A 19,840-nucleotide genomic window follows, 5' to 3' on the forward strand; every position below is an offset into this window, starting at 1 on the left:
GCAAAGCTGCCAGAGCTCTTATAAGTCCCTTGAGAAAGCCTCTGCCCTTTGATAAAACTAATTTTTTTTCCACAGTGTGCTAGTTTTAAGTCAGTATGACAAATTCCAAAAAGACAATTGAAGAGGAAAAATTGATTTGGCCTCTTGGTTTCAGAATCTCGAGTCTTTTGGTACTGACTGCCTTTGTTTATGAGCTGGTGGGGCGGGAAGCCAAGAGGCTGTGGAAGAGTACAGCTCCTCACTACCTGGTGGGCAAGGAGCAGAAAGAGCTAGGAAGAGGATGGAGGCAAGGTGGACCTTTCCAGAGTACACCTCCAGTGACCTGCTTCCTCCAAACAGCCCCACCCCTAGCCTTCCGCTACCTCCCAATAGTGCCATCAAGTCAGGAACTTGTGAAGGGATCGATCCACTGATTGGGCTGGAGCCCTCAGAATCTAATCACTTCTCCAAAGCCCAACAGCTGACAACCTCAAGTTCAAGCCATAAATCTTTAGAGCAGTTTTCACACTCAGACTGTACCACCTGGATAAGCTTAAAAAAAAAAAATGTTTTCTGTTCCTGTTTGCTCTCAGCAACTGTTAAAACCAATTCTTAGCAGAGTATAATGGCACACACCTTATCATGCCAGCATTTGGGAGACTGAGGCTAGAAGATCGCCCAAAGTTCAAGGCTACACAGGGAGACCCTGTTTCAAGAGACCAAACCAATTCAACAACAAAACCATCCTTACCCACCACCCTGGGCATCAGGGAAATGTTGATCAGGTTCAATGTCTGATTAGCTCTCACTCAACCCAGGACTGCAGAACCCCAGAGACTCCCAGGCCTGCCTCATCCCACCGTCAAGGTGTTTGCAAAGTGCTACTAGCCTGGTTGGTAATGAGCCTCCAGACTAGTGGAACATGGGTAAGAGTGAGCAAGTCAGTACTATGCCTAGTACTATGAAGATTTTAAGTGCAGAGTGAAAGGGGTGTTTTGAAACCATTTCTCACTTTCCTATATGAGCACAAGTAAATTATATAAACGGTTTGAAGCTTTCATTATGGTACGCTCCTCCATGTAGACCTGTGGTTCTTAACTAGAGATCACCCTGTTTTGAGGAGAATTTGGCAATGACTGGAGATACTCTTGTCAAAACTGAGTGGGAGACTCCCCTGACATTTAGTAGGTAAAGGAAGCTAGGGATCCTCCTAATTATGCGATTTTGTGGGGGTATGCAGTACCAGCCCCTCCTTTAGCTGAGTGAGGGAGCTCAAAAGACAGTAGTATGAAGATGGAGAAGTCCTAGCTATGTACAAAATGTTTTGCCAAAGTAAAGACATAACTTTCTTTACTCCAAGAAGAAATAAAATCCACAAATCATACTTTTTATTAGCTGTGCAAAGCCACCTTTCATTCATGTCTTGCGTTTTAATTAAATTTTATGAACTACCAGAACAAATCAATACAATGCCTTTTTTAGAAAAGCACACAAGCAGCTTGAATGATCTTGAAGCCTTTAAATAATGAGCTTACTGTGGGCAAACAGAAAGCAAGGAATCAGGAGACATAATTAGTTCATGCATCTGGTGCTAGCTAATAAATAAATAATTCTCACATGGATATGGAAACCACTCAATGTTAACTGTATTTATTTTTAAAAAATAGCTTGAAAGTGTAATAAAATGCAATTTTCAGAAGCATCTTGGTGACTGAGTAGAGCGACTTAATTTTAAAAATAATTAAGTTACTTCCACCTACCCTAGAGTTAGTGAACATGTAGCAAAATCTTCCATCTCACCAGAATGATGGATTGATTATTCACAAAATATATATTTTTTTCTGCATGTCTTCTTATGGAAGCCAGAAGCCAGGAAGAGCACCCTGCTTTGAAAAGTGATTGTTTGGTTCGTAACTTTGGCTTATTTTAAACAGGTAAGAAAGTGGCCCCCCATGTCTTCTGAGGAGAAAGTATTTCTCTATTAAATATAACCAGGTATTGTCAGTTTGAGTGTTTTTCCCTTTCAGTTAAGATGGAAGTGTCTTTTCCTTTTCTCCAGTGTTTAGCTGTTCCTTCAGACAGTCTTCAGGTAAAGCGCCCCTAAGGCACATTCAGTAGCCCCACGCTGAGCTTTATCTGGGTTTCCAGAACTGGTTCATCCATGTTCGGCAAGTCCTCAAGTGTGCTGTCAGTCAGATACTTGTAGCTGAAAGTTCTCATGATGATGTGCATGGAAATCTCTTCTTAACTAAGCCTGGTGGTGCTCACCTGCAATCCTAGCCACTCAGGAGGCTGAGTCAGGAGGATCCCAAGTTCAAGGCCAGCCTGGGCTCAATAGAGAAACTCTGCAAAAGAGGAGGAAGAGAAGACTCTTTAAAAAATATATAAAAATGATTATGCTATATTGTGCTCTTATGAAGGCTTGCAAGTGAGAACTCAAGCAGAATATATCCCAGAAACAAAAAAAGTGCATTTTTTTCAATGAATGGAGATGTTTAGATGATAAAAAATAGATGAGATGATTATTTTTGGTTAGTCTTGAGGGTAAATTGACACAATGTTTATAGTTTGTTCCCGGTCCCTTTGTTTGCTTAGTGTCCCGGGGTGGCGGGGGGGGGGGTGTTGTGGCATGATGACACACTGGCCCATTTCACACGGGTCTCTCACTGCCTTCTGATTTTTCAGCGTCCTTGGAAACTGCAGCTCTTCTATGGATCCCACATGTGAGGAAAATCATGCTCACCTTCCATCCGAATGAACCTTCTAGAAAATGGGTCTGAAGTCACGAACACTTCAGGGAGATCTCATTTTGCTGTAAACACCGTCCCAAAGCATCTCACCACCACTCCCTGCTGTGCATCAGGGATAGGCAAGGTGAAGGTTTTCATCCCCACACAGAGCCAGATGCAAATGGAAGGCTCTCTTCTCTCTTTTATTCAACAGATACATTTTTCTCCCATTTTTTAAATGGAAGTCTATTTCTTCTTGCACCCACCTTTTCAATAATTGTAAAAAAAAAAAAAAAAAAAAAGAAAAGAAATATCTCTCCAGATCCTCGCCCAGGCGTTCATGACGTTTTGCTGCTTGTCTTGTGTTTCTGCTTGCGGAGATGAGCCTCAATCTCGTGCCGGAAGACCAACATCCCCAGCTGCCCGTGGGACGCCTCGTTCATGGCCTTGGACTGCATGCACATCTTGTACTGCTCGGGGGTCAGCTCGTCCACGCAGCGCTTCTCGTGCCAGAGGTGGAAGAGGCCCCGCACGGGCGTGCGCACCACGACGAGGTTGCTGTGCAGGTACTTGCGGTACAGGTGCACGTCCTCTCCGCCCCAGCCTCTGATGTCCAGATCAAACCCACCTGCCGGGAGAGAGCCTGCGGTTGAATCCTGTGGCATGCACTTCCGTCTCCTGACCTGCCCTCCCTGGGCTGCCCAAGTGCAGGACTTAAAACAAGCACTACATTGCAAAGAATGGTGTCCAAGGGGACACAGGGGACCCAAGGGTACGGAAGTGGTTTCCTGAGGAAAACCACCTTCCATGGCCCCCTGTGAATTTATAGTGGCACCCATCTTTCTTTAGAAGACTCCAGTATAATATGAATCCAATTTTTCTAGGTGAATGGGCCATCAAAAAATTACCTTTCTCCATATAATGAGCAAGGAAATGGGTATTTTGAGAAATGAAAACAATCTTTGGAAGACGTTTTCCAATGTTAACTTTGGTTGAATTTGACTTTCACGTAGTCATTTGGGAATATTTCCCATAGACACGTCAAGGGACACCTGTTGTCAGCTGCTGAAGGTTCTCGGCTCAGCCCCCACCCAAGACCCGCTCTGGCCATCCACTGCTTCATAGGGGACGTGACTGACTCCAAGTTGTTTGACTATTTTTTTCTTTTTACCTATTTTTTTTTTTAGACCCAGTGATTCCCACGGAGTTCTATGGTCTTTATACTGCACAGAACAAAACAAGCCTGGGCCTGTTCCTACTCCCTGATGTCAAGATGAGAAGCCTGGGCCTGGGCCTGGGCAGGGAGGTGAAGATAGCACCTGCTCCATCACCCCTGAGCACAGGGCCTCCGTGGCCTCTCAGCACCCACCTCAAGATTTTGGGGCTGGCCCTGCCTGCTGTAATCCTACACAGTGCAGGGTCATTTCCCTCAGCAGCATACACATGAGGATGGTCCAGGGGAGGAGGTGGGGGATCTCCAAAGGTGACGGGAGACCCTCTGTCTCTTCCTGACTGTGTCTCCCACTTACTGTGAGGCCCGGAGAGGCTCCTTTGCCTTGGAGAGCCTTGGTCTGCTGTGCTGAAACCTGTTGGCTTTTCATTTCTGTCTTCCGCAACCCCACGGGTATATTTGTGTGTGTCAATACATGTGTATATGTGAATCTGTGTGTGTGCGTGTGTCAGCATGTCTTTGTGTGCTGATATGTTTTTTTTATTTGTACACATGTGTCTGCATATAAGTACATGCATGTGTCTCTGTGTGTCTTGTCTGTGCATGTGTGTCTGCATGTCTGTAGGTGAGTGTGTCTGTCTGTGTGCATGTGCGTCTATGTTTGAATGTGTGCTCGTGTTAATGACAAGTGCACACTCCAGGCTTAGAGTGTCACCTGGACCTTTAGAGACTCAGCCAAGAGAAAGGGGTCTTCTCTAACGTGGGCTTTCCCCGGGCACCCCACTTTACCCTCCCTGACTGGAGTCATCATGTCCCCATTGGAGGGCTCCTCGGCAGAAACCCATATGGGAGGAGATGCCACAGAACTTGCCTTAAAGCTTCCTTTGGGCCACACTGAGTGTCACTTGGGGTGCCCCAGAGGGTGTGGTGAAGATTACTGGGGTTCAAAGTGCTGCCGCTCCCTCGCCCGCCTGCAGGTCTTGCCCAACCTGTTGCTTTGGACACGCTGCCCCCTTTCCAGAGACCCTGCACGAGTTGCCCAAGGCCTGGGCAGCTGTGGCCTCCAGGTGGCGGTAGAGACCCAGCTTTGTCTCACCTATGTTGATGAAGTCTGACCGGTACTGACAGGTCATCCCAAATCCAAAGTCCCTCCAGAATCCAGTTTCCTTCTTGATGACCTGCAAAGAAAGTACTGTCACATATGGCACAAAACACAGAGTATTCACACACTCGGGTGACGGCTGCTCAACCCAGAGCTCCTTCCATAGCTGACAGCCACAGCCTGTCAGGGAGGAGGCAAAGATGGGGCCTCATAGGAGTGTAGTCAAGTCACTGGGCCCACAGCGAGGCCTTGTAATTTTTGGCACCTCTGGCTGGAACGGTGCTAGGGTGTGGGCATGAAAACACACATACACACACACACACACACACACACACACACACACACACACATACCAAAAACAATCTGGCAGAACAAGTTTTTTAAGCAATGCCATGGAAAAGCCACCTACATGACTGAGCCAGCCCCAGTGCTGGGCAGAAGCTGAGATCTGGGCCCTTCACACGGGCCTGGGAGCAGAGCCAGCCAAGGGCTCGGGAGGTTGAGAAAAGACAGAACGACTTGGAACTCATAGCCCACTAACAGGACGCAGTCAGGGAACACACAGAAATGCCCCACCGGGGAGGCTTTAGTCACGGCCAGCTCTCCACCCTGCGGCCTCTGGCTTGCTAAGGAAAGGGCTGGTGGGAAGGTGGGTTCTGAAGACGCTGGTTTAGAACGTCGCTGCTCCTGAGAGCCCATGCGCTGGGAGGTGCCAGCCTGCGGGGTGGCTGAGAGGCCGTCCAAGCAGCGACTTGTCTATGAAAACAGCAGGACCTGGCTCTGCTCTGCCTCCGACTTTGAAGTAAACTTCCAACATGTTTGCTGAAGCAGCAAACTTAAAAAAAAAATATTTATACTTTTCTGTTGGAAGTAAGTCTAGGACTGGTTTTGAGGTATTAATAGTTGTTTTCGTGATGGAGGCTTGCAGGTCACATAGGTACTTAACAGAAAGGAAATCCCCTCCCTTGGGAGGAGGCAGAGGAAAGCTGAAGGGGTCACCACGGGGGGCATGTGGCTCTCTTGGTCATTAACTTGAAAGTCTGCCAAAGGGGAGGAATAGAAAACTCTTGTCCCTTGCCTACTGGAAGGTTTTCCCACCTTGGATAAGCCTCTTCGTTTCTTAATTTTCTCCATTTTCTTGCCTGTGTGATGAAGGGGTTGAGCTAAAACGCCTCTCAACACTTCATCTTCAGGATTCTCTCAGCTCACTTACAAGATCACCGTTAGGGGTTTTTACATGCACGGATGTGCGTGTGCAGTACGTGTGTTTATACGGGTAAGAACACCCGTGTGCCTGTGGATGGAGGCCAGGAGCCAAGGGCAGACATCTTCAATCACACACTACCACACTTTTTGAGAGAGGCTCTCTCTCTCTCTGAACCTAGAGCTCACCGATTCAGCTGGACTAGGCTAAGCCAGCAAGCCCCGTGGGTCCTCCCGTCTCCGCTCCCCCAGTGCTGAGGTGACAGGGCCGTGAACACCTGCACTGGGCGTTTGGCGTGGCTGTTGGGGAGCCAAACTTTGGTCCTCACGCATGAGCAGCAGACACCTTAGAACACCTGAATCAGCTCCTCTGCTCCCATTACAGCAGTGTTATTCTACATTCTGGAAGCTCCCCCAGAGCTTAAATTATATTCGACAACTCTTTCACAAAATGGTTGAAGAATCTTAAAAATTCTTTTACCCTGGATCATAGGAGACCATCTTACTTGAATGGCATCCTAAGGATAAGTGTCACCTGAACGATTCTTCACATGCACCAAGCCCGCCTGGGGAAAACCAGGACCCAGGAAGCTTCTGTATCTTCAGACTGCCCCCAGCGGATGTTCTCCTCCAAACCCACCTCGAGACAGAGGGCCATCAGGCAACACCTCTCCCAGATGATAGAGTATTTTCACTGGTATCGGCTGGGAAGATTGTCCAAGGTAGGAGAGTCTAGAAAAATCTCCGCAGTGTCATTTCTTAAAATGGATGTTGTCCCATCTCAGGTAGATGATTTCTGTTATCCCTTTTGCTGGCCAGGATGTAGGCAAGGTTTCTATGCTTCTGTCGGAAATGGCAGTGGAGACGTACTAGCGTTCAGTCACCAACCGTGTGGTAGTGGGGTCCATATAAGTTAAAAATGAGAAAGTCCCACAAGGGAAGAGCAACGGGATCTTTGGATGAAGTGGGAGAATTCACCCCCCACCCCCAGGCATTCAGCTAGGTGAAAGGTGATCCTCACCTGGGGCAGTGTGACAATGACAAACTGATTTACGACCCCAGGGGTTTTAAAGTTTGGCAAGCCACAGAAAGCCGCTCTGGGAACAGTTCGTTGAAACGTAGGCCTTCGTGGAAACCGACTTGGTCATGCCACAGTGTATAATTTTAGGGCAAGATGGATTTCACTGATGAGAGGTTTTGCCACCACAGCCGAGCCTCGTTGCTAACTGGAATGGTGTCCCCAAGGATCAGTCTGGAAGGATTGAATGCTCTGAAGTCCTCCTCCAACAGCACGGTGTCCTGTTACTACTGAAGACTTGCAAAAGCTCCCATTCCACTGCTCAGCCGGCAGGCCTCGCCTTCCTCCTCTGGACACATTTTCTCATGTCCAAACAGGCTCGCTTCCGGACCCCAACCCAAGCCTTCTCTTGCTCTCCAACTGGGTTCTGCTCCAGGCCACTCCTCACAGCGGTCATCCTGGCCAGCGCCAACATGCTTGCCAGCTTCCTTGTCTCCTCCACACGTCCTGCTTCTCGTCTCTCTAGCATGGCTTCCGAAATGACCCTGTCTGTTTCTCTGTTTGCCAACCGTCTCCCTCTTCACACGCAGCTGGTGCACCTCAGCTCCGGTCCTGATCTCCTTGTACCGCCAGCTCCGGCGCGAGCACTCAGTGGTCAGGGCTTTGGCGAATGAAAGAGGAGTCGTTCTGGGGAGGTCGTGGCTCCCCGACAGTGGAAGCAGACATGCTTCGGGCGGGAGGTACATGTCTTCAAGTGGCTCAGCAAAGGCAGGAAGAGGTCCAGAGGTGACAACTCTTAGGGACTGTGTGGCTCTAGCTGCCAACATGCAAAAACGCCCTCACCTTCCTGGGACCTGAGGCAGGGGGTATGACTTCTTAAAAGCTCTGGCTCCAACGTAAGGAGCAGTGCCACCCTGTTGAAACTTTAACATGTGTACACCGGGGTACCTGTTGCAATGCTCGCCCGAGGTAAAGGTTAAGAACCAGAAAGAAGCCGGGCTTGGTGGCGCACGCCTTGAATCCTAGCGCTTGGGTGGCAAGTTTCTAGAATCATAGTTCTGAGGTTAATTCATGTGACAAGGGTGATTATTTTTTTAATTTTTTTTATTTATTTATTTGAGAGTGACAGACACAGAGAGGAAAAACAAATAGAGGGAGAGAGAGAGAATGGGTGCGCCAGGGCTTCCAGCCTCTGCAAACGAACTCCAGACGCGTGCGCCCCCTTGTGCATCTGGCTAATGTGGGACCTGGGGAACCGAGCCTCAAACTGGGGTCCTTAGGCTTCACAGGCAAGTGCTTAACCGCTAAGCCATCTCTCCAGCCCAAGGTTGATTATTTTTTATTAAGACCAAAACACAAAGCACAAACCAGTGCCTCCTTCTAGAGCCGCTGGGAGGTGGGTGCCCGGCTCATCAGGAAGGCAGCGGCACCTGCTTGTTTTAATGGTGCTGTGCTGAACGGCTGCGCCAGATGCGATCTGGACTGTGAATTAAAGGAAATGACAAAAATCCAGGCCTCTAAGTCAGAGTCTCCCAAGAACCAAAGCCGTTTCTAACCAGCCTTCCCCACACCAAAAATGTCCATGAGCTAGACAAAGATTCACACAGGGCTCCATGAAGGCCCAGGGCTTGTTACTGCCATCTTAAAATTCTTCATGAAAGAACAATATTTTCCATTTTTACTTTGCTCTAGGACACTCTACTTACTGAACTGTGGTGAGTGGGTTAGGTCCCCTGACCCAACATTGTAAGTTATTTATTATTTAGGCACTGAAGGGTCAGTGCTCACACTGGATATGTGTGGGGGGAACAGGAGAGAGAGAGAGAGAGAGAGTCATGCATGTCTTCTTTGCTATGACCTCTCAGAATGACTTGCCCAAGGTCATTCAGTGCGCTGCAGCTGAGCTCAGAGCAATTCTAGGTTTGCTATGACAATACTATTTCCATTTCCTGAGAAATAAGGTTCTGGAGCCAGAGGATTCCTACATTTCCTTTAAGAATGGACTCAAGGGGGCCAGAGAGATGGCTTAGCAGTTAAGGCACTTGCCTATGAAGCCTAAGGACCCAGGCTCAATTCCCCAGTAGCCACGTAAGCCAGATGCACCAGGTGGTACACGTGTCCCGGAGTTTACAGTGGCCAGAGGTCCTGGAATGCCCATTCTCTCTCTCTCAAGTAAATAAATAAATAAAATATTTTATTAAAAAAGGGAGGGACTCAAGTGCTGGGGAGATGGCTCAGCGGATCAAGGGCTTGCCCTGTAAGCATGAGGAGCTAGGTTTAGATCCCTAGAACCTACATAAATGCCAGGCACAGTGAGGAATGTCTGCAATCCCAGCACTGGGGAAGCAAAGACGAGGGGTCCTTAGGGCGTACTGGCTGGCCAGTCTAATTGAGTGGGTGAGCTCTGGGTTCGATGAGAGACCATCTCAGAGAATAATGTGCAAGAGCAGTCCAGTAAAGACTGAACACTGGCCTCTGGTGTTGACAAACATGGGCACATGCACTCACACACACATGTGCCCACCCACACATAAAAACAAACACATACACACGTATACCACAGGTGCAAAGGGGGGGGGGACTGAACTGTTATCTCTCATCTCTTTCAAGCTCTGCACCTGCTCACATTGTCATCCAACTCTTCTTTTATTGGAATCTGAACCAAACATGGCTGTGATAATTGTGTCCTGTGAGTGCATTAGGCTGGACAAGGGTGCCCCAGGTTCTGCAGTCTCCAGGATCCAGACTCTTGGCCCTCCTTGAAGAGGGGATAAAGAATGACCTTCCACCACTCAGCATTCTCAGCTCAGCACCCGTGCCTTCTGCCATTCAGTATTTGGGGGAGTGTGAGCTAGAGACGCAGCCCCCAAGCTCCAGAGCCCCATCTGTGAACGGAAATGACAAAGCTCCCTGACCTTTGTTGGCGTTAACAGGAGATGGTGCGGGCGCAGTGTGGGATTATCAAAGGGCATCTCTTTGCATTATTTTTAAATTTTTTGTTTATTTTTATTTATTTGAGAACAGACAGAGAGAGAAAGAGGCAGATAGAGAGAGGGAGAGAGAGAGAGAATGGGCATGCCAAGGCCTCCAGCCATTGCAAAACAACTCCAGATATGTGCACCCCCTTGTGCATCTGGCTAATGTGGGTCCTGGGGAATTGAGCCTCGAATTGGGGTCCTTAGGTGTCACAGGAAATTGCTTAACCTCTAAGCCATTTCTCCAGCCCTCTTTACATTATTTATTTTTTAAAATTATTTATTTATTTATTTGAGAGCGACAGACACAGAGAGAAAGACAAATAGAGGGAGAGAGAGAATGGGCGCACCAGGGCTTCCAGCCTCTGCAAACAAACTCCAGACGTGTGCGCCCCCTTGTGCATCTGGCTAACGTGGGACCTGGGGAACTGAGCCTCGAACCGGGGTCCTTAGGCTTCACAGGCAAGTGCTTAACCGCTAAGCCATCTCTCCAGCCCTTTACATTATTTTTGTTAACTAGTGAGTGTGTGCTCCTGAATAAATAAAAATAGGACACAAAGACACACTGCTGTTCTGTGCTGGGTAGGCAAAGTTCAAACCCTGAACTGCAGGGCTGGGTAGGCGGCTCTGTAGGTCAGCTCTTGGCTGTGTGAGCCTGAGAACGTGAGCTTGGATTCCAGCATGCATGGAACAGCCAGGCATGGCAGTTTGCACATGTAATCCCCTAACTGGTAAACAGAGACAGGAGGATCCCTAGAGCTTGCTCTCGTTAACTAGTGTAGCCAAATAGGTGAGGTGAGAGACCCTCTCTCAAAAAACAAGGTGGACAGCAATTGAGAAGGTCACTTAACATTGATCTTGGGTCTCCACATTCACATGAGCATACATGTGTACCCACACACATCTGAACGCATGTACACATAGATACATCACACACACAGGTCAAGTCAGCGCTGACAATGTCCTTGAAGGCAGGTAAGAGAGGGTTAGGAGGTGGCATATTCCACACACATGAACCAAAGCGGCACAAGGCCACCAGGTTTAAATGACAGGTACCACTTCATGGCAGACCAAGATGCCTGCAGCAAACACACAGGGCACTAACATGGTGAGAAGGTGGTCCGCAAGTGGAAGGACAGCCCACGGGGACTGTGGGCAGGTACGCTACACGGCAGCAGGGAGGGTCAGGTGTCCTTGGAGCTATTATCATGTTCCAAGTGGGAGGACTGGTGACATTTTCTCCATAACCAGGTTGAGTCAGTTTGTGGAAAACAATTCATCCCAACCAGAAAGGACACTGTGCGCTGCTGTCCGGGAGCCAGCCAGCTCACCAGGCGCACTTCCCTTCCCAGCTCTATGTGCAGTGAGAGCCCAAAACGAGCCATGGTGGGAATATTTACACCACAAAAATGGGCAGACGCCATCCATCAACTAGGGTTCCCCACACTCTTTAAGAACATGGATTGCTAGCGCTTTGCCATAAAAGACTTTGTAAATTAAAAAAAAAAAAAGTGGAATTAGGACTGGAGATATGGCTCAGTGGTTAAAAGCACTTGCTGTGCTGGAGATGGCTTAGCGGTTAAGCACTTGCCTGTGAAGCCTAAGGACCCCAGTTCAAGGCTCGATTCCCTAAAACCCACGTTAGCCAGATGCACAAGGGGGTGCACACATCTGGAGTTCATTTGCAGTGGCTGGAGGCCCTGGCGTGCCCATTCTTTCTCTCTCCTCTCTCTGCCTCTTTCTCTCTCTGTCGCTTTCAAATAAATATATTGAAAATAAATTTTTTAAAAAAACACTTGCTTACAAACCCTGTCAGCCTGGGTTTGATTCCCTAGTACCCACATAAAGCCAGATGCACAAAGTGGCACATGCATCTGGAGTTTGTTTGCAGTGGTAGGAAGCAGTGGTGCATTCATATTCTTTCTCTCCAATAAATAAATATTTTTTAGAAACAGAATCAATCCATGTTTATTCAAAACCAGTCGATGGCAGAGGGCGGAAGAAAGACAAGAGTGTGGAAATGGGCTGGGAGCTAATGCTAGAAGAGGTAGGAGCCTCCTGCACAGGCCTAAGCAGTAACTGATAAGGCCTGAGCCAGAAAAATGGAATGTCGAAAGTGCACATTGATTTCAATTAGGGTCATTCCTTTCTTAGTATGCTGTTTCAACATTAAAGCATCAGCAAGTTTCATATTATGGTTTAAAACTCAAAACTTATATAATAGAACAAAATCCATGATGTCACTTTTATTAGTAGTGGTTCCTATGGAAAGGTTAAAAAAATACTCATCTGAACACACAAAATCATCCATTTGTCTCCTTGCATTTATCTACAGACAGAATGTGAAATGGCAGTAGTTACAGCCATGAACAGTGATAACGGCACATTGATGGAAGAGGTTTGATTTGCAGGCCACTCACTGGGAAAGGTGGTCTCCTGTTTGCACAAGTCACTTTAATTACAGCCTCATTCTGGATCTGTGTGCCCCGCTTGGCTGGGGTACTGAGGTGTCTCAGGAAGGCTATCAAGAATTTGTTATGATATGCACAACTCTTTAGAGACTAAGCCCAAATGCACCCTCAGGAGGAAATCTTTGCTCATTTACCCATCTCCAGTCATTGCTTTTTAGTTTATACCGTCTCACCACCTACACACTCTGTCTCCATTACATTAATTTCTGTAGTCTGATGATCTCCTTTGGAATTTATGTCATCCCACTTTCTTAACACTTCAGGTCTCATGGAGATTATCAGTAAATCTATTTCTGCTGTACTAGAAGAAGGGACAGCCTGGTGTGGTCTGGGCTCTGCCTCTTCCTAACAATGCAATCTCAGACCAGTCCTTCTTTCTACTTCCATAAACACAAGGGACTTAGCGAAACCTTTCACAGATTTTTTTGTTTTAATTTAGTGTTTTTCTTTTTATTTACTTGAGAGAGAGAGAGAACGACAGACAGAGGCAGATATAATGGGTGTGCAAGGGTCTCCGGCCACTACAAACCAACTCTAGACACATGCGCCACCTTGTACATCTGGCTTACATTGGTACTAGGGAATTGAACCTGGGTACTTAGGCTTTGCAGGCAAATGCCTTAACCACTAAGCCATCTCTCCAGCCCCACAAATCCTTTTAAAAATATTTTTATTTATTTGTTTGCATGTGTGTGTGTGTGCGTGCGCGTGCGTGCGCATGCCTGTTAGGATCTCTTTGTCACTGCAAATGGATGTCAGATGCTTGGAACACTTGTTATGTCTTCATTTACATGGGTGATGGGGAAATGAACGTCAGCCAGCACATTTTGCAAGCGAGCACCTCTAACCATTGAACCATCACCCCAGATTCTCACAAATTCCTCTTAAGTATATGAAATACCAAGTAGTTCTTTTGACTACCTTGCTAGGAAGGAAGTGATTAAGACATCATCTCTCCAATAAAAAATACAATCATATTTTTCTCTTGGGGATGAGGAGCTTCTTGTGTGTGGGGGGTGGGGGGGCTTTTTTGTTTCATTGAACTAAATAGTCCTAAAGACTGAGTAGCAGGTTCATGTCCTGTGGGAGAGGTCATAAGTGTTTTTGAAGGTGAATTTCAAAAGATGCTGGGAAATTCAGAGTCTCTAGCTGTGGCTATGCGGGATCTGGTTTTGTTTCTGCCAGATCCACTTGTGTTTCTGTGGCTCTAGGAGATCTGCTTACCTGTGGTCTCTCTAACTTCCCATTCTACCTGCTTCTCTGTGGGAAGAACAATAAAAGAATAAACCTTCGGATTCTGAGATGCAAAGAATTCTTCACAAGCAAATAAGTTCTCTGCACAACTGAACTAGGAACATTAATGAAGTGCAATGTCAAATGCAGAACAGTACTTGACTTAAAACAAAAGGAAGTTGTATTCGGAATGGCTGAGAGAGAATAAATGCTCTGTTCAGTTGCCCTTTAAAGCTCCAAGAGTAGCTTCATATTCTCAGGAAAGGAAACACGAAGTTTCTGTCTCCATGGAAGATTCATCTCTTGTAACTAGATGAAAACCTGTTCTTTAGGTATGAAGAAGCATTGTTTTCATGTTCAACTCACCAGTGCATACAGCACAAAAAGACAAGCTCACACATGACGCCCGTGGTGCTAACACTTCACGGAGGAGGTGAGTACCATTTGTGCCTCCTGGCTTGAACCGTGGCTGGGGCAGACGGAACAAGTGGACCCTGACCATGCCCAAGGCTTCAGTGTTCTTGAAAAGACCGCCAAATTAGCTGTTCAAAGTTAGTTTGGGCGAGAGGGTGAAGGGCAAGATAGGCCAGTTTTGTGACTAATGGAAGCATAACACAGAATCAGCCTCCTGAAAGGATGTCACAGACACATCTTTTCAGTGGAAATCCATTTGCTTGCATGTTCTACAGAGCACAGGAGACTTGGTTCTATCAGATCTGCATGTCTATGTTCCGTTGCCTCCCCCCACCTCCAGGATGCTCAGTGGTTAGAAGCACACCTCTGTATCAACGGGAGGCAGAGCTGCGCAAAACAAGGAGGAGGGCACAGTACCCAGTCGGCCGATCTCCTTGCAAGGAGACCGCAGCCCAGGGCAGAGCAGGGGGAGCGCCTGCTCCGAGCCTGTACCGTCGTGTACCGCAGTGTCCCCCTTCACAGCCAGGTCCACGTTTTGTGTTTCAGTCACTACTGTCCACTAAGGTCTGAAAACATGAAGTGGAAAACTGCAGAAATAAACTAGTTGTAAGTATCAGAAATGCTTATTACAGGTAAGTTTATAATTAGCCATGACTGTTCATCTCTCATGCGCTAATTGATTATTTAAACTTTAGGTTTCAAGTGACAGTGTACAACTACAGGGAAAAAAGCAGTCTACTCAAGGTTTGGTACTATTCATGATTTCAAGCACCCACTGAGGGTCTTGAAGTATTATACCATGTGGGTAACAGGAGCCACCGGAAGGGGGAATTTAGCACTGGAGGGGCACAAAAATGCTCTTCATTCCCTTGTCTCTCCATTATCTGCTCTGCTTCAGATGTTGGAGACACAATGGGTTTAGGAAGGCTGTGTAGCTTTGCCTCCGTTGCTGGTTCAGCCAAGATCTTAGCAAGAAAGCCCATCATTCATTTGACAGCCACTTTCCCCAGGACACTCCTGATGCCAACGTCCACCCCAGTAGAGGTGCACAGGAATGGTGATGTGATGGGAGGGGCCAAGGGCCAGAGAACTGAGTGGTGCCCTCACACTCCTGGCTGTGTGCCCTCTAGTATAACGCCCTTCTAACATCTGCTTCCCACTAGCCAAAGGGAGCACTGATTTCAACTCTCTGCCCTGCCGAGACTTTTGTAATAACGAAGAGGCAGTACGTTCTAGTCATAATGCAATACTACCAGCTCCCCCCCCCCGAAAAAACTCATAGAAAACTATAAAGGTGTGAAATTGCCCTCCAGTATGGCACAGTTCCCATTTATTTTCCACTTTTAAATATTGCAAGCGCTTTTAATCAACAAGGCACTGGGAAAGCAGAGGGCAGAACGTCTGCCAAACTTAACAACTGATGTCCAGAATCCACCCGCCTTTCCTCGCGGTCAGGTGCTCCCAGTAATGAACGACATGAAACAGCCCCACACGGGCGTCTGCCAGGTAATTACTCACCAGCTGCTGCTCTAAGGGAGGGACTGCATCGTGATGGCCGTAGATTATGCCAGGGTTGTACTGACTGAAAAGGACGGGATAAAACACCTTCTTGCCTGCAAATCAGAAAGCAAACATCCGCTCAGGGAAAGTGGGTCTTTCCATGACTGGGTTTGTTCATTTCACTGTCATTTAGCCACCTGAAACAGACCAGATACTTGCATCCTCTGCTCCTCCCTTCACTCTGGACTCGATCTTACATGTGCTGGCTCTATCTGCCCTACTAGCACATGGAGATACTGACATATGACAGACACGGATGGTCAGTGGCTGACGTGGGACCCACCAGTGGGGTGGGAGTGAAAGAACAGCCTGGTGTCTCTGCCCTTAACACATGGATGCTATAAGCTCTGTCTCCTGGGGCTGCCTCAGAGGTTGGCAGGGAGGCCAGGGTGACTCTGAGCTATGGGGCTAGACTTCAGACAGGCCAGAGCAACTGTTCCTTACCAATATAAATGGAATCATTGCCACAGTTTAACAAGTAAGTGACTATGTCAATGACAATGGTAGTGATTCTCAGCTGATCTTCAGCCCTGCTTGAGCCAAAAGTCTTTGTGTGTGTTGGAGTTCCTTCTGGTGATAGCCACACCCCCTCCCTTGCTTACTGCTCATAGCTACTTTTTTATTGATTTTTTTTTTTAATTTTAGAGAGATTGAATGAGACAGAGAAAGAGAAGAGAGAGAATAGGTGCTCCAGGGCCTCAACCTCTGCAAGTGAACTCCAGACACCTGTGCCACCTAGTGGGCATGTGTGACCTTGCACTTGCCTCACCTTTGTGTGTCTGGCTTACATGGGATCTGGAGAGTTGAACATGGATCCGTAGGCTGTGCAGGCAAGTGCCTTAGCCACTAAGCCATCTCTCCAGCTCATAGAGCTCCTTTTTTCCCACCCCTATGGATTCAAGCAACTTTTCCAAGGCCTCTGTCCTCCCTCCACGCTCTCTCCTGTGTTACCCATTACTCTGACCTGACCGTGAGAAATGGAAAGGGGTTATAAACAGGGAGTTGGTAGAGGGTCCCAGGCCAGACAGGAGGGCTATGCCACACCCAAGCATGAATGAAAACAAGGTGGTGACCTTCCTTTATTTTGCCACTGGGGCTCAGTGAGGCTCATTCTGAAATGGTACATCACAGGAACTGTGCGAAGGGGGCCGGAGTGGCTGAGAACCCTGAGCCCGACCCCGGGGTGAGGCAGAGGTGACACAAACCTGGCTGTGTGTTCAGCCTGCATGTGTTGAGGAACTCTGAGGTGAAGTAGATGTCCACGTCACAGAAGAAGAGAAGCACATTGCCTCCCTTCCAGAATCGGGCTCCGACATCCAGACCTTTACCTCGAGAAAACTCACCGCTCAGCTGAATGAAGGTGAAGTTTCTGAAGTTGGCAGCCCTAGAAGGAAGGGGGAGGCCATGGTCAGACAGAGCCATTACTGCCACACTGCCCATGACGACAGACGACCCCGGAATGCACGCGACCAGGGCTATCCACCTCAACATGAGAAATGAAGAAATTCTGTCACTCTGAGGGCGACGAGACCACACAGGCAGGGGCAGAATGGCTTTCATTGGATAGAAACCATTGGGGTTCAAGGGCAAAAGGACACTTGGCAAACTCTCATTGTTGATGTGCTTTATTTCATGACAGGGTCTTGCTGTGCAGCCGAGGCTTACCTTGAACTCATGATCCTCTGGCCTCAGCCTCCAGAGTGCTGGCCTTATCGGCACGTGCTACCATGCCCTGCTCATAGCAAATTTTTATTTTGAATTCATTTTTTTGCCTTCTCTGGTACTTATCCCAGTTTGAAACCTGTATGGTTGTCACTAATGAATACTCTCTGTGATGGAGTTTTTAAAATGTTTTATTATTTATTTGTTTGTTTTGTTGATTTGACAGAGAAAGGAGAGAGAAAGAGAGAGAGAATGGGAGCACCAGGGCCTCCAGCCACTGCAAATGAACTCCAGACACATGTGGCCCCTTGTGCATCTGGCTAATGTGGGTCCTGGGAAATCGAACCTGGATCCTTTGGCTTTGCATGCAAATGCCTTAACCACTAATCCATCCCTCCAGCCCTGTGATGGAGTTTTTGAATTAGTGGGAAGTAGAAACAAAAATAGGGGTATCTTCATATTTCCTGAGCCACCCAAATAAAGCCATTGAGCAAGGGGACAATCACAGGTGGGCCTCAGTCTTGTGAGGTGTCCTGTTGTGGGGACATGGACTGGGATTCTCTTGGGAAGGAGTGTTTTGTGCCTTTGAAAATAGTTAGGAAAAGGCACTATCTCCAGGAAGCCCTTCTAAGCCTCAACCCCGCATCCATCTAGGCTTCTGGAGCTGACTCCAGTGAGAGATCTTGTCCACCGCTCGTCATGACTCCAAGTACTTCAGCTCAAGTCCCTCTCGGTGGATCATTGTCTAGATCAGCCTCTGCCTGCACCAGCACTGCTCCATCTTTGGGGGCAGGCAAAGCAGCCCCTGTGAAGGTACATCAAGCTACAACAGCACAGTCAGAACCAGATTCGCTTTGGAACATACCAGATGTTGACAATTAAGAATGTCAGGCCTATCTCAAAAAAACAAAACAAAAAAAATAAATAAATAAAAATAAAAGGTCAGGCCTCAGCATTACAGCTCTGGCCACTGAGCCAAGTTACCCCTCTTAGGGAAAGTATCTATATACTATATTTTATAGTTTATAATTTTCATTGTTAAAGAGTTCAAGTAGACATTGGTAGTAGTAATAAAATTATTCACTTTAAAAAATACTTGTTATTTGAGGAATAGCAAGACACTTTTGCTAGGAGACATATTTTCCTTAATTATGCACATTTAAAGGACAGTGACACTACGATTTCCCCCTCCTTGAGCCCATTTGCATAGATGCTTCAAATATTCATGGCATTTAAATCACACTGAAGAGTAAAGGATACAAGCCGGGCAGCATGATGAACTGAGCTAGCGGTGTAAAAGACAGGACAGTCTTTGGTCATTAATATGACCAACACATAATAAAGAGACAGTTGGATGCTACAAAGCGTGAGGGGAGAATGAAAACCGGGTGCATCTGCCTACTCCGCACACGCATAAATCAACCTTCTTCCACACTCAAATTCTGCCCGCCCTGTCACCCTTATAAACCATGCCAGCTGCTGTGCGGGAGCTGGGAGCTGGGGGAGGAACCCAGCTTGCATGACGGGCGCTGGACGAACAGGAGCATCGTTCAAGGCACTGGTGTTTGAGCTGATCTTATTTAGAAAGGACTTATTAAAGAGAAACGTATTTAAGCATTAGCCCCTATGCTTCCATGGGGGACTTCTAGAAAAAGGGAATTCCGGAAAGTGGGTCCTTCATCTGATGACATAAAAGGCAACTTGCTTCTCTTCAACCTGTCTAGAAGGAGGGATTTTCCCCGTTTCCATAGTATTGCGCATTCCCAATGTACATTGCAATCAGTCTGCAAAGTGTGCACCCTCAATGGGTACAGTGTCCCCCATCGATACCTGAAATGTGCAGCCTCAAGGAGGGGCCTCCTCGCTGCATGCGCTGTCTCCAGTGCAGGGCGCTATGCGGGCCCGTAGTACACACAGCACCAGAAGTTTATACCCAGGCCAGGCCACAGCCTCTGCCTCTACTGTGCTGTGTGGCACCTTCATCGGCCCGGAGCGTGCAAGTCAAGAGCAGCGTGCCTCTGGCTTCTCTCTGAAGCCCTCACAACTCACCAGCCCTTGCACAGTGGGATGGGGTGCACAAAAACGCAGGATGGGGACAGAGTCACCAATGGCCCGAGTAGCGCCATTAGCCAGTGAGAGGCTTCGGAAAGGGCAGTGGTGCCAACTTAGTCATCCATATGTGGTCACCCATGGCTGCCAGGCTATGCAGGCCTTGTAGCCCATTTGAAAGATGGATAATGTCACTATTTCCCCTTCTGATTCCTTAACCCAAGGGTTAACTATCCTGTGTCCTGAAACGGTCCCTCCTTCTTCTCCCAGACCT

General features: G+C 47.6%; 1 protein-coding gene across 5 annotated transcripts in view; it reads right to left on the bottom strand.

Annotated features, from left to right (window-relative positions):
* Positions 1 to 1,345: 1,345 nt before the first annotated feature.
* Positions 1,346 to 19,840, bottom strand: part of Csgalnact1 (chondroitin sulfate N-acetylgalactosaminyltransferase 1) — a 176,197-nt gene continuing 157,702 nt past the window's right edge. For all 5 annotated transcript variants that reach the window (XM_045131866.1, XM_045131863.1, XM_045131865.1 and 2 more), the window contains 4 exons: positions 17,061 to 17,239; positions 15,814 to 15,908; positions 4,976 to 5,057; positions 1,346 to 3,336 (listed from right to left, as the gene is read on the bottom strand). In XM_045131866.1, the coding sequence (XP_044987801.1) occupies positions 3,047 to 3,336; positions 4,976 to 5,057; positions 15,814 to 15,908; positions 17,061 to 17,239 (646 nt within the window). In that variant the 3' untranslated portion in view covers positions 1,346 to 3,046. The remainder of the gene's footprint in view (positions 3,337 to 4,975; positions 5,058 to 15,813; positions 15,909 to 17,060; positions 17,240 to 19,840) is intronic.

Source organism: Jaculus jaculus, chromosome 12 (genome assembly GCF_020740685.1).
Source record: "Jaculus jaculus isolate mJacJac1 chromosome 12, mJacJac1.mat.Y.cur, whole genome shotgun sequence".
NCBI lineage: Eukaryota > Metazoa > Chordata > Mammalia > Rodentia > Dipodidae > Jaculus > Jaculus jaculus.